Source organism: Bombus pascuorum, chromosome 6, assembly GCF_905332965.1.
Source record: "Bombus pascuorum chromosome 6, iyBomPasc1.1, whole genome shotgun sequence".
Taxonomy (NCBI): domain Eukaryota; kingdom Metazoa; phylum Arthropoda; class Insecta; order Hymenoptera; family Apidae; genus Bombus; species Bombus pascuorum.
This window is the reverse complement of record NC_083493.1, coordinates 9,884,409-9,897,113: the sequence shown is the minus strand read 5'-3', so window position 1 is coordinate 9,897,113 and position 12,705 is coordinate 9,884,409. Positions and strand designations below refer to the sequence as shown.

General features: G+C 27.9%; 2 protein-coding genes across 2 annotated transcripts; both read left to right on the top strand.

Annotated features, from left to right (window-relative positions):
• Positions 1-1,135: 1,135 nt before the first annotated feature.
• Positions 1,136-5,134, top strand: LOC132907748 (protein DENND6A). Its single transcript, XM_060961127.1, has 9 exons — positions 1,136-1,899; positions 1,995-2,291; positions 2,381-2,653; positions 2,733-2,918; positions 2,984-3,231; positions 3,313-3,503; positions 3,560-3,828; positions 3,894-4,106; positions 4,199-5,134. The coding sequence occupies exons 2-9, from the start codon at positions 2,142-2,144 to the stop codon at positions 4,397-4,399; spliced, it is 1,731 nt and encodes a 576-aa protein (XP_060817110.1). The 5' UTR covers positions 1,136-1,899; positions 1,995-2,141; the 3' UTR covers positions 4,400-5,134.
• Positions 5,135-5,460: 326 nt separating this feature from the next.
• Positions 5,461-11,661, top strand: LOC132907934 (kinesin-like protein KIF20B). Its single transcript, XM_060961389.1, is given in 17 exon segments — positions 5,461-5,620; positions 5,684-5,802; positions 5,885-6,407; positions 6,484-7,105; positions 7,184-7,614; positions 7,678-7,873; positions 7,943-8,375; positions 8,453-8,827; positions 8,906-9,020; positions 9,088-9,557; positions 9,625-9,918; positions 10,021-10,209; positions 10,296-10,536; positions 10,614-11,009; positions 11,012-11,216; positions 11,300-11,426; positions 11,502-11,661. Coding segments are annotated over 15 exon segments (4,677 nt in total). The 5' UTR covers positions 5,461-5,620; positions 5,684-5,802; the 3' UTR covers positions 11,562-11,661.
• The last annotated feature ends 1,044 nt before the right edge of the window (positions 11,662-12,705 follow it).

Below are 12,705 nucleotides of genomic sequence, written 5' to 3'. Positions count from 1 at the left end.
TATTAGTAAAGTTTTAAACTATTTATGTTCTTATAACATTCTTTTCTTATTTACACAAGTTTCGCTATCAAAATCTAGGATACGTTGTAATATATATATATGTATATATTTCAATTAAATTTAACATTCTTGTAACTAATTTTACTATTAATTTTTTGGCGAAGAAGAATAGCTTCGCTTATTGAAATATCTTCGATTTTCAATGAAGTTTGATCGAAATATTAAAGTTAATATAGGAGGTATAATAAATACTTGCATATCTTGTATTTAATATCAATATTGTGGTCTAACTTTTTATAATAACTTATAATAATAAATTATAATTGAAATGCAGATAACTTATGCAATTGTACAAATAAATTAGAAAATAAATGCAAGGGTAAATCTATTATTATTCAAGTGCATAGTATTCGTTAGTAAAGGAACTTTTTTTAATTATGGATTTGTTACTGTAAAATGAAATTCAGTTTCGTGAAAAATTTTATACAATCTACATATACATTTAATTATATTTATATTACAATCACGTTACAAATCATAAATTTTTGATCAATATACCGGTGCAATATGCATGCGTAGAATAGTGCACGCACATCGATAAAGATTTCCTCTTTGTATAATACCATTCAGAAATTTATTGATTCATATAAAGAAACATATATATATATTTATTATGTATGCATTAACGAAATTCGTTCGTATAATGCTCTATACAATAATACACTTGACAATTGAAACTTTGATTTATAATTTTCTTATGATAGTTTTAATATCTTTATTGTTATAGGTAAATTAATATATTCTTTCTAATATATATATATATATAATTTATTATTCATTAAAATAAAAATTCTATAATATGAAAATTGAATGTTTATGTGTATGTATGTACAATATAAATGAGAATGATAGAAAAATAGTTCTTAACATTTTCAGTATTCTTTTTGATATTCTTAAGGAACTGAAATGAATGAAATATAATGTGGTTGAAAACGAGAAATAAAACAATTATGTTTGTTTCTTGTAGTTTCATCTTTAAACATTTTAGAAAGTATAAATATTGCAAAAAACAAGTTTGGTATCTATTAAGATTTACATATAGATATATACATACATCAGTTTATGATTCGAGTTAACAAAGGGTCAGTACTGCTATGGTTGAATATTACTATTAGGGACATAAGGTATAAGCAAATCTCTCATGACTAAAGTGCGAAGTAGAATTGTACTGATTGCAATCTGTATATAAGCAATATATCTTTGATTTGATGTTATCTGACAAGATTGACGCGCTCAGATAAATCAAATTTCTGAAAATACGTACATGTTTGATTTGGGAGGTTATGAAACTATTGTTATAGATACTGAGCATTATGAAGACTTTCTCCAATAAAGCGAAACCAAACGTTAAATACGTACATACGGAGATACTTTCATCGAAGAAAAGTACTGGTGTAAACGTTATTCATGAACATTTTCATTGCCACACCATCGTTTTCGAAATCAAATTAACATGTTTGGCAGATTATTATTATTACAAGATGGAAAACACGTGGGCATTTTAACAATTGTGTGTAAATAGTAAAGAATAATGAAATAAGTGTACATGTAATGATCCTCGTGTTTTTGATACCTGAGTTTTTTCATTGTTCAATTAACATTCTTCCCTGACATTTTGATCCTTGTTCTCAATGATAGTAAACAAAGTGCATAAGTGTATTAAATGTTTTTAAATATCATTAAACAGGGTAAAAATATATGTATATATATACATATATATATATATATATATATGCTGAAGTTAAAAGTAATTATGAGATTATTAAAATAGAAAGAAAAACTGTCTAGGAAACAATTTTAATCCAAAAGCACGGAATAATGTGTACCTTAAATAAAGTTGTAAGTTCTTTATTGATAAACATATAAGCTAACATATTGTATAATATAATATATAGCATAAAAGTATAAAACATAATATTTTAATATGTTTCCAGATATCCAAATTCCTTTATAGGAAATATAACACACACACATTAAGTTATAAATTAAACAGAAGTTTCTAAATTTGTCACTTAATAAGATATCAAGGCGACATGTTCCCTAATATATGCATGTGGTTATGTTAACCAAATTCTTATAAAATGTCAGTTGCCTCTTGTTCAAGAACTAGGAGAATGGATGCTATAAGTAGTCAAGAAGAAATGATATATGAAAAATGGGAACGTTTTCATAATTGGGTACATTGCATGTGTATTGTTACTTTTGATCTTGAATTAGGTCAAGCTATAGAGGTAACGTTTTATTACATTTTATATTTAATTTTTAATACAATTATTTATTTATAAACATTTATAGTGATATCTGTTTTTCTTTTATACAGGCTATATATCCATCTCATATCAAACTATCTGAACAAGAGAGATCTAATGTTTGTTATCTTGCTTTTCCCGATTCTAACTCTGGTTGTATGGGAGATACACAATATCATGTCAGAATAAGACAGAGTGGAGCTATCCTTCAAGAGACTAAAGCCTTAAAAGAATATGATAGAAAGTCACCTCCATTTTTACAATGTGATAAAGATTATTATTGGGGTTATGTATACTTTCGTCAAGTGAAAGATAAGTCTCTTCCAAGAGGATATTTCCAAAAGGTTTATTTTATATACTAAAATAATAAAGATGTAAATACAAGATCTTGAAGCATAAATAATAACTTTATTTATATGCTAGAGTATTGTTATAATTACAAAACTGCCATTTGTGAATCTCTTTGGTGAATTGTGTGCTTTAATTGCACCTGAATTTTTTGAAATGGGCAATGCAGTGATGGAAGCTATTGTAAGAGAAATTGATCAATGGCCTCCTCCAATACCAGGCCAAGTAGTGCATTTACCACTTATAGGTGTTTTATTCCAGGTAAAAGTTGATACATTTTAATTCGTATTTCCACCATATGTTATTTTTCATTCTTCATATTTTAGACATATATTCCAAATCAAAACTATAAAGCAACTGCACCTACAATTGCTGCCATGGATCATGCGCCAAATTTTCATGCAACTCGAAGACTAATTTTAACATCTGCCAATGAAGGAGATATGTTTAGAAGTTTAGCTAGTGTTGTAAGTTATGTACATTTATTATGGGAATTAGTATTACTTAGTGAACCAATTGTTGTTATGGCTGGTTCACCTACTGGTTGCTCTGAAATGGTCCAAGCACTTATTGCGTGAGTATTTTATTGTATTTCGTAAATAGTTAAAGATAATTCTAATAAGAAAATGAAATAAAAAATATGCTATTTTTTTAGGATGATTGCACCATTAAAATATTGTGCTGATCACCGACCTTATTTTACAATTCATGATTCTGAATTTAAAGAATATACTACAGATGCTCCATCACCACCTGCTGTAATATTAGGTGTAACAAATCCATTTTTTGCCAAAACTCTACAACATTGGCCTCATATTATAAGAATAAGTAATGGAACTAGTAATGGTAAGTTCTATGAAACAGTATATACATAGAATATTTAAATATTTTTTATATTTTAGAGAATCAAAGGTACAAAATAAAGAAATCAGAGAATCTCAAAATATTAGATTCAAAGCCAGGAGTTTATACTCAGTATAAACCTTTCCTTCAGAAGGATAAAACTATATTGAAGAAATTATTTAGAGGTATCCAAACAAAGAGGCCAGGGGAAGTGCAAACAGCTCTTTTAAAACGTCATTTGATAGAATTGACTGAAAGTTTTATGATACCTCTTGAAAGATATATTGCAAGTCTTATGCCATTACAAAAGGACATATCACCTTTTAAAGTAATTATCACTTTGTCTGTTGAATGTTTTAAACAGTTGAAACTATAATAATATAATTATTTTAGGCTACACCTATACCTGAATTATTTAATCCAAACGATTTCTTAGCTACTTTAAGTAGTGCTGGGCCACAATTAACCACAGGCATAAAAGGAGATTGGGTAGGATTATATCGACGATTTTTCCGTTCACCTAATTTTTCTGGTTGGTTTCATACTAGATACACAGAGTTATCACAAAAGTTACAAGTTATACAACTTGAGGCATTATCACAAGCGGTATGTTCGCGTTCAATATGAAAATTTGATCTGTTTTTAAAAATAAAAATGTTTATTTGTTTTATTTCTTAAACAAATTACCATTATTGTAGGATTTAAAAACCTGGGTGCAAGGAAAGCAGGAGGTAGAATTGGTAGATATGATTCTTAGAATTCGGCAGAAATTAGAAAAGACTTATGTTGATGAAGTACCTATAGGCAATTCTGTAAGGGAAAAACTTCAAGAAAGGATAAATGACATCACACATACATTGCCAGATGATTTAAAAGGCATTCTGAATCATGAATCTTGACATTACGATTACTGTATTAATTTTAAAACTCGTTAAATGGAATCATCATTTAAAAATAATTTAAAGTTATCAACATGTGATGAAAGAATTAGATTGAAAATATTTCCAACAGTTGACTCTGTTGATACATAATAAAAAATTGACTTGAATGAAAAAAATAGTGACTAAAGTGTGTAAAAGACATAAAAATGTAGAAAAATAACTGTTGATGTACTTTGGAAAAAGTAATTTATTTTTACTTGTAATTCCATTGTTGATTGAAATGATTAAATACTCTGAAGTGGATATTATAGGATGAAATATTCTTTTTATATGTAACATGAAACGTGATACAAAAGTCAATAATGGTGCGTGAAATATTTCATAGGTGCAACAAAAGACTTATGAGCTCACGTTAGTATTCCTACAATTATAAAATGTTAGGTATATTTATCATGTTTCTTTTCTGTAAATGATTGTATTGTTTTCTAATATTTTACAATTTATATCTACGTTGTATAACCATGTCTCTTCCTCTAACCATCGTTTAATTTAAACAATTTTTAATAATATCGGACTCCTTTTTCAAACGTCCAAAAAATATATTTTTTATCCCAAAAGTTATTATAGATTGTCATCGTGTGTGGAGGTAACATAAAAAAGAGAGTACTAACTGCTATATGTACATATGTGTTTAATTTGAGATCTGTAAATATTGATATGAATGATAAATGTAATAAAGATTTATTTTAATAATGTGGTTATGCATATGTTTATTATAATCACCTTATCTAATTAAGAGGAATCATTACTTAATTTTTTACATTTAAACTATTTCTATATATTGTTTATATGTACTATTTTTTTAAAATATAATTGCTATAACTAAATTTTATATTTTTAAGTACAAGGTAGGTACGTTTTGTCTAATCAGAACACAATTTTTTATCTTCACTCTTATTGGTCGTTAAAAGTATATCTTGACTTTTATTGGTTATATGCTGAGCGCGGTAATAATATGTCTATCAAAAATTGTACCAATCCGAGGAAAGTATTCTCGCGACAAGATTTCAAAATAAAATACTAACCGTTTGTTGTGGCCGTGGATTCACGAGCTTCTTGTGAAATAGTTGTGCGTTAATGTTTATTTTGATTTAATTGTTTAAGTTTTTTTATATAGCATGTGAAAGCAGGTATTAATCTAACGTTTCATAAGTGACTACTATAGATATAAAGTAAAAGGTACATATTTAAAATTATTAACAGGTTATCGGTTTATTTAAAAATAAGATTTGTTTTCAGAAGTATGCAATAACAAAAGAAGATTTTAATTTTTCCATTCATTAAACAATATTTGTTTAATAAGTGCAAAGATATTTTATTTTTAATGTGACATAATTAATCGAAAGTTTTATCACAAGAAGGTATGAATAAAATTTTGATCGTTTTTTTCCATTACAAGAATTAGTATAACAAAAGAATAACATATTTTTCAAATGTTTATAGATGGATAACATATTAGATTCTATTGGGTCTTCTTATAATAATCCTCCAGATGACATGTCATATTTATTTGGCAGAGATCCTAGTATATTAGCCTATGGAAAGAGACCTTGTGTTTTAAAGGAAACTAAGAAAAATTTACTTTCTGTTTATGACGCTGAAACTCAGAGTGAAGAATCCAATTACACTGTACAAAGTGGTTCTTTAAATTCAGAATCAGAAACTTTACAAACAGTTAAAGTATATTTACGAATGAAACCATTCCCTAAGAAATTAAAATTATCTGAAGAGCAACAAGATGCATACAAAATTATCAATTCTACTACTTTGTTCACAAAATTGCCTACTTTAGATAATAATACCAGCTGTCTCAAGAGATCCAATAGTACTGATATTGTGTGTAGAAAGTTTACATTTACTAAAACCTTTGGACCAGAAACTACTCAGCTAGAATTGTTTGAACAATCTATAAAGCAGCAAATGATAGATTTTTTAAGTGGACAGAATTGTACTATCATGACTTATGGTAAATATATTATACAACTAAATTTATATATAATAATTTATATAATGTTCTACATTATTTTAATATAATTTCATAGGTACTACAAATTCCGGAAAATCTTATACATTACAAGGGACTACCACATCCCCTGGAATAGTACCAAGATGTTTAGAATTTGTATTTTCAAACATTACACCAAAGTCTACTCCTTCTTATAAACCTATGAATCACTGTGATATTGTTATTTTGGATCCTCTTGAACGTGCTCAAGAATTAGAGATAAAAACCAAGTTACTAACATTTGCTTCTGTAGATAAATATCAGTTTATTAATGCTTATAAAGATATGCAAAAATTATTGCAAGAGGAATCACCTATTAGACCTAGTCAATGTATTGGTGCACATTATTCTGTTTGGGTTTCTTTCGCTGAAATTTATAATGAAATTGTATATGATCTTTTATCAAATGAATGTCAGAAAAAGAGAACGCCTCTTAAATTAGCAACAGATACCCATGGAAGAACATTTATTAAAGGTTTAAAAACTGTTTGTGTGAACTCTGGTTCTGAGGCTTATCAAGTTCTAATGGCAGGACAATATAATTTGAAAGTAGCTGCAACTGCTTTGAATGCAAGAAGTTCAAGATCACATTGTATATTCACCATAAAATTATTGAAATATTATGTTGAGAATGACCCCAGTTCTGTTGAAGTTAGCACGTATGTAGAAAATAATCTTTTTTATTTTTATTAGATATTAATTACATGCTTTGTTACTTGTTATTTTTCAAATGATAGGTTTGCATTTTGTGATTTGGCTGGATCGGAACGATTAAAAAAAACCTTAAATATTGGAGACAGATTAAAAGAAGCACAAAATATTAATACAAGTCTCCTAGTATTAGGAAGATGTTTAAAAAACATTCATGAAGGACAGTTATCGAAACAGAAAATAGAACATATTGGCCCATTCAGAGAATCAAAATTAACAAGACTATTTCAAAAAGCATTATCTGGAAAAGAGCATATAATTTTAATAGTCAATATTAATCCTATACCAAATTTGTACATAGAAACACAAAATGTGCTCAATTTTTCTGCTATTGCAAAAAAGATAGTTATAGAAAAAGAGAAAGTATGCAAGAAAACTAAATCAAGATTTTCACGAATAGTTACACAAAGCATAAAAACAGAAACTGATTGGGATGCTACAGAACTGGAAAGTGAAGGTATGTCTTGTATTATTAATCTTAATTTACAATAGAATTTATAATTTTGAATTATCTTTATAGATTGGGAAAATATAGTTGATGATAACTCTGATTATACTCAGTCAGAAGATTACAATGAGTTAATAAGTGAAAATAAAAGATTGAAAAAAGAACTTGCTACTTTAAAAAGTTCTGCATTGACTCGCGATCTGCAGATACGCGAAGAAATGGCTGACACTTATACATCTATAATGAAAAATCTTGAAACAGAATGGAAGTACGTACTAAATCATTCGTTTCCTCTGTGCTAACATTTTTTATGTAAACTTTGTCAAATATAATATAGGAATCGTATGAAAGACGTGGAAGAACAACAAGAAGATGTACTTCACTGGTCTGTAAAACAAGTTGAAGATTTTTATAAGGAAAAATTGGAACAACTTAATAGTCGTAAAAGAAGACGTTCGTCTGTTTCTATTAATAATTTAGATCTAAATGATGACACCAAAAACATTGAAGAATTAGAAATTGAAAATTCACACTTAACATCGAAGATCATCTTGTTAAAAAATAGCGTGAAGGAACTTAAGGAAACAAATCAAAACTTAATGGCTGAAAAAACTAAAATAACTTTCGAGCTCGGTTTGTCAAAGGAAGATCTAAAAAATGCAAACAATTTATTAAATGCAGTTCAAAAGGATGTCTGTTCGGATGAAGATACAATTCGCTATGTAGAAGAATTAAGATCTCAATTATCTGCCAGGGAGGAACAGGTTAAGGTATGATAATTATTAATTAATACTATATTTATAATTTTCGCGATATTAAACATATTTTTCGTTGTGTATTATTCCAGAAACTCAAGATATTTTTAAATGAAGCAAAACAAGAATATATTGATATTACTACAAAAGAGAGAGAAAAAGAACGTATAATTAAAGAGCAAGAAGAAGAGTTATATGAAAAACAAGAAGCAATAGATGATTTAGAAGCAGAACTTGCACATATTAATTTGTGTTTAACAGAAGAAACTAAAACAGTTGATATATTTGAAGAAAAATTAGAAAATCAAAATAAAATTATACTGAATTATGAAAACAAAATACAAGATTTGGAAGATCAAATATGTAAATTGGAAAATGAGAACTTGTTATTAAATGAATTTGAATTACTCAAAAAAACAGTTGATACTACAAAGAACATAGAACAAGATTGGGAATATAAAGATAATGTATGTTATTATTTACATTTTTAAAATATACCATTGCATCGATTAAGTGCACTAATAACATAAATCTTTATTTTATAGGAATATAAAGACATTAAAGGTAGAAATAAAAATATTGCCATTGAAGAAGATTTATCTTCTGATCTCAAAGTAGAAGTAGTAATAGTAGATTCAAATAATAAGCATACACAGACAGGTATGTATACATAATTTTATACGACTTTAAAGTCATGATGTAATTTAATATATTATTAATTTTATAGAACATATATCCGATGCTCAAATGGAAGAAATGGTATTGGCAGTAGGCAAAGAAAATTCTGCTCTGAAAGAAAAATTAGTTCGAAGTACAACTGAAATACAAAGTTTAAAACAAGAACTGGAGTTTGCCAAAGTCAAATTAAAAGATATATCTGAACAGATATGTAATTTAAAAATGAATAGTACACAATCTAAAAATCGCAATGATGAAAGTGTAAAAGAGAAAGTAGCAGTAGAAACAGTAGACATAAGTTGTCAAGCGCACGTAGAATCTAATGAAGCTTCCTTACAAACATCTAAGAACGATATATTCAATAAAAGTAGTCAAACTATTGAAAATGTGATAAAAGAAGAGGCTAACCAGACAAGTTTTACTGAAGAGACAGATGATTATGAGATTATATTAGATAAATTGACAAAATTGATGGTAAAATATGATGACATTAAAACACAGTATGAAGAAAAATGTCTGGTTGGTAATTAGATGTAATATGATGCTCTTTTTTTCATACTTGCATAATTCTTTTTTTATTTTTAAGATGAAAGAAGAGGTGGACCAAAAGGTATTAGGTTTAGAAGAAAAAATAAAAAAACTTGTTGAAGAAAATAATGAAAGTAAGACTAATGCAGAAGAATATAAACAATCGATTGATTTGCTTCAGGAAGAACTTTCTTTAATGAAGCAAGATAAAATGCAGATTCAAGAGACATTAAAAAATGCAGATAATACTAAGACTTCTTTAAAAACAGAAATTAGCGATTACGAACAAGAAAATAAAGAGAATGACGGGCAGCTTCCTTTCACTAAAAGTGACTGTAGTGAGTGTAAGGAAGTAGGTTACTTTTTATTACTCTATAATAACTTTTTATACAAATTTTTATACAAATGTAAAATCTTTTTATACAAATGTAATAAAAAGATTATATATTTACAGAAATTGAGCGCGTTGCAAGCAGAATTTGATAATAATATTTCAAAGGTATGTATAAGTAATATCACCATTCTTTACAGGAATATGACCTGTTTAATTTTATTTTAGTGTAAAAATGAACACGAAGAAGCAACAAATAAGTTACAAAAAGAACTTTCATCCATAGTAGAAAAGTATAATATCAAGTCGCAGGTATTTAATTAAATTCATATAAATATACTATATGTATGTATATATTTTTCAGTAAAATTTAATAATTTTTTTCAATAAAACTCTAGTGTCTCGATGCTCATGCCGCTAAAATAGTAGAGCTAGAACGTAATCTTGATAGTATAACTGAGCTTCAGGAAAAAATTCGCGAATTAGATAAGAATTTAGAAACATGTCAAGTTGAAAAAGATCAGCTGCAAAAGTTATTGGATGAGAATAATGATAAACTTTTACAACTTGAAAATCGTTTGGGACAAGCAGAAGAACAAGAGCGAGAGAAAGATGCTGAAATTATTTCTCTTCAAAAAGGTTAGTTCAGTATCTATGGTATGTTATTTTAACAAATGATATTCCCCTTAAAATTACTACATTGTGCATTTTCACAGAAATGAAATTTATGATACAAAAACACGAAGAAGATGATGATAGAAGCGATAAATTAATGGAAATAGAAATGAAGAGTACAATTCAGAATCTAATAGATACGAAAGAAATGCTTGCTCAAAAACAAGAATATATCGAACAGTTAGAAATGCGTGTTAAACATAGCGAGCAAAATGCCAAAATATTAGCTCTTTTAGAACAAACTACTCAAGAAAGGAAAGAGGAGAATGAAAGGTTAAGAGCAGTAAACGATGAACTGAGGAATGGCTTGGTTGAGAAAGAGCGTGAAATGGAATCATTTATGAAGAATAGAGATGAGATGGTGACGAAGTATGAAAGCTTAGTAAAAAGTCAACAAGAAGAGTTAGAAAAGCAAAAGGTATCTTCATTACAAAATTTAATATAGTTTAACTAACTTTCTTTAATAACTGCCTTTTGTAGTTAATAAAGAATCATTCTAAAGATAAAGAGTGTTGTGAAAATACATCTGAAGACGAGGTGATGCTTAAAGATCGTCGAGTAAGACGTCCACCAAAGAAGTTTACACCATCGTCCCCGAAACAGGATGAAATTTCAGTGATCGATCTTTCTGCCTCGGATTCAAAGTATATTACACAAAAATGAGATATAAAAGAGTAGTATGTCTTTCTAAGTTAAAAATTTTAAACATATTACTTTTATATTTTAGACGAAGTGCAAAACGCACTACTACTTTACCATCTCGGGAAACAGCTTCGGAAAGGAAGAAAAATACTCGTAGAAAGAAATTATACATTACAGAAGATGAATCTTTCCAAGATATTGAACCGCTCGAGGTAAGTTTTTTAAAATTTTTCTATAATCTATCGAATACATCATTTATTCATTTTTCATATTGTTTGTTTGTTTAGAGTACAATAACTATCACACCGTCAGTACCAACTCGTAATTTAAGAAGCAGGCGAAAATGATACATTCTACAATATATTATATCGTTTAATGTATTATAAATAGATTGTGTTAATTAAGAACAAATTAATAAAAAGCAGTAGTATTTTTGTATTTTTAAAATTATTTCGTATTAAAGTACCGTGTTTTTTAAAAATATGATGCCTTTTTTATTAATATCATTACACTCTAAAAATATTAATTTATGTAAGCAGTTTTATAAATATAAAAGTATTGACATTACACATTATATATTGCAACTTTTCCATAGTCATTTTTATTTTGCTCCACAAGTTTATGTTTTTTGTATTTCTACATAGAAGCTTTGGTATTGGAAGGAACTCTGACAGGTAAAAGATTTATCAACTTATTTATGGTATTTTTCAATTTATTTTTTACGAGGTACACGACCTTTATTGTTACATTCCGCACTTATATTAATTATTCTCTTAATAGTTCCGTAATTAATGCTTATCCTCCTTATATTCTCATTAATATTCATAATATATTATCATACTTTCAATGGAGTCAACAACATATATATATTTTTTTTTATTTATTTATATTTTCATATGTATATTATGTATATCATTTTATATATACGTATCGGGTTTACGTTCATTCTTATGAGTGAATGCACTGTACCATAGGATAGCTTTTATTACACAATTCACAGAGTCGTTTTGAAATAGGGGGACTGCCGAAGTACACCATGATGATTCATTTTTTCTTCATACTCATTTTTTTTTTCATTTTTTTCTTTTGTTGTTTTGGCCATTGAAGGGAAAGACGTTCATTTATCGACATGTACATATTATTATATATTACTTTCCTGATCCATCGTTCTGGCCACCCAAAAAGATGAAGGACTCATCGCGAAAATGTACTTTTCCTTACGTCTCATTGTCAGTCGGGGCAAAGAACACACATAAAACGCGGTCTCTACGGGCGCTCGTAATATGTCGCGCGTACAAGAAATATAACACGAGAATCGCTCCATGAACGGAATCATAGAATACAATAATGTACAACAATTTGTCAACGAAAGACACGTCCAACGTCGCGCCAGTATTTGCCTATATCTCTTGCGTTCCTTCGATGTAACCTCGAAAGATAAATCACATGATTATCAAACGTCTCGGCCTTTAACGTGCCCATATATAATGT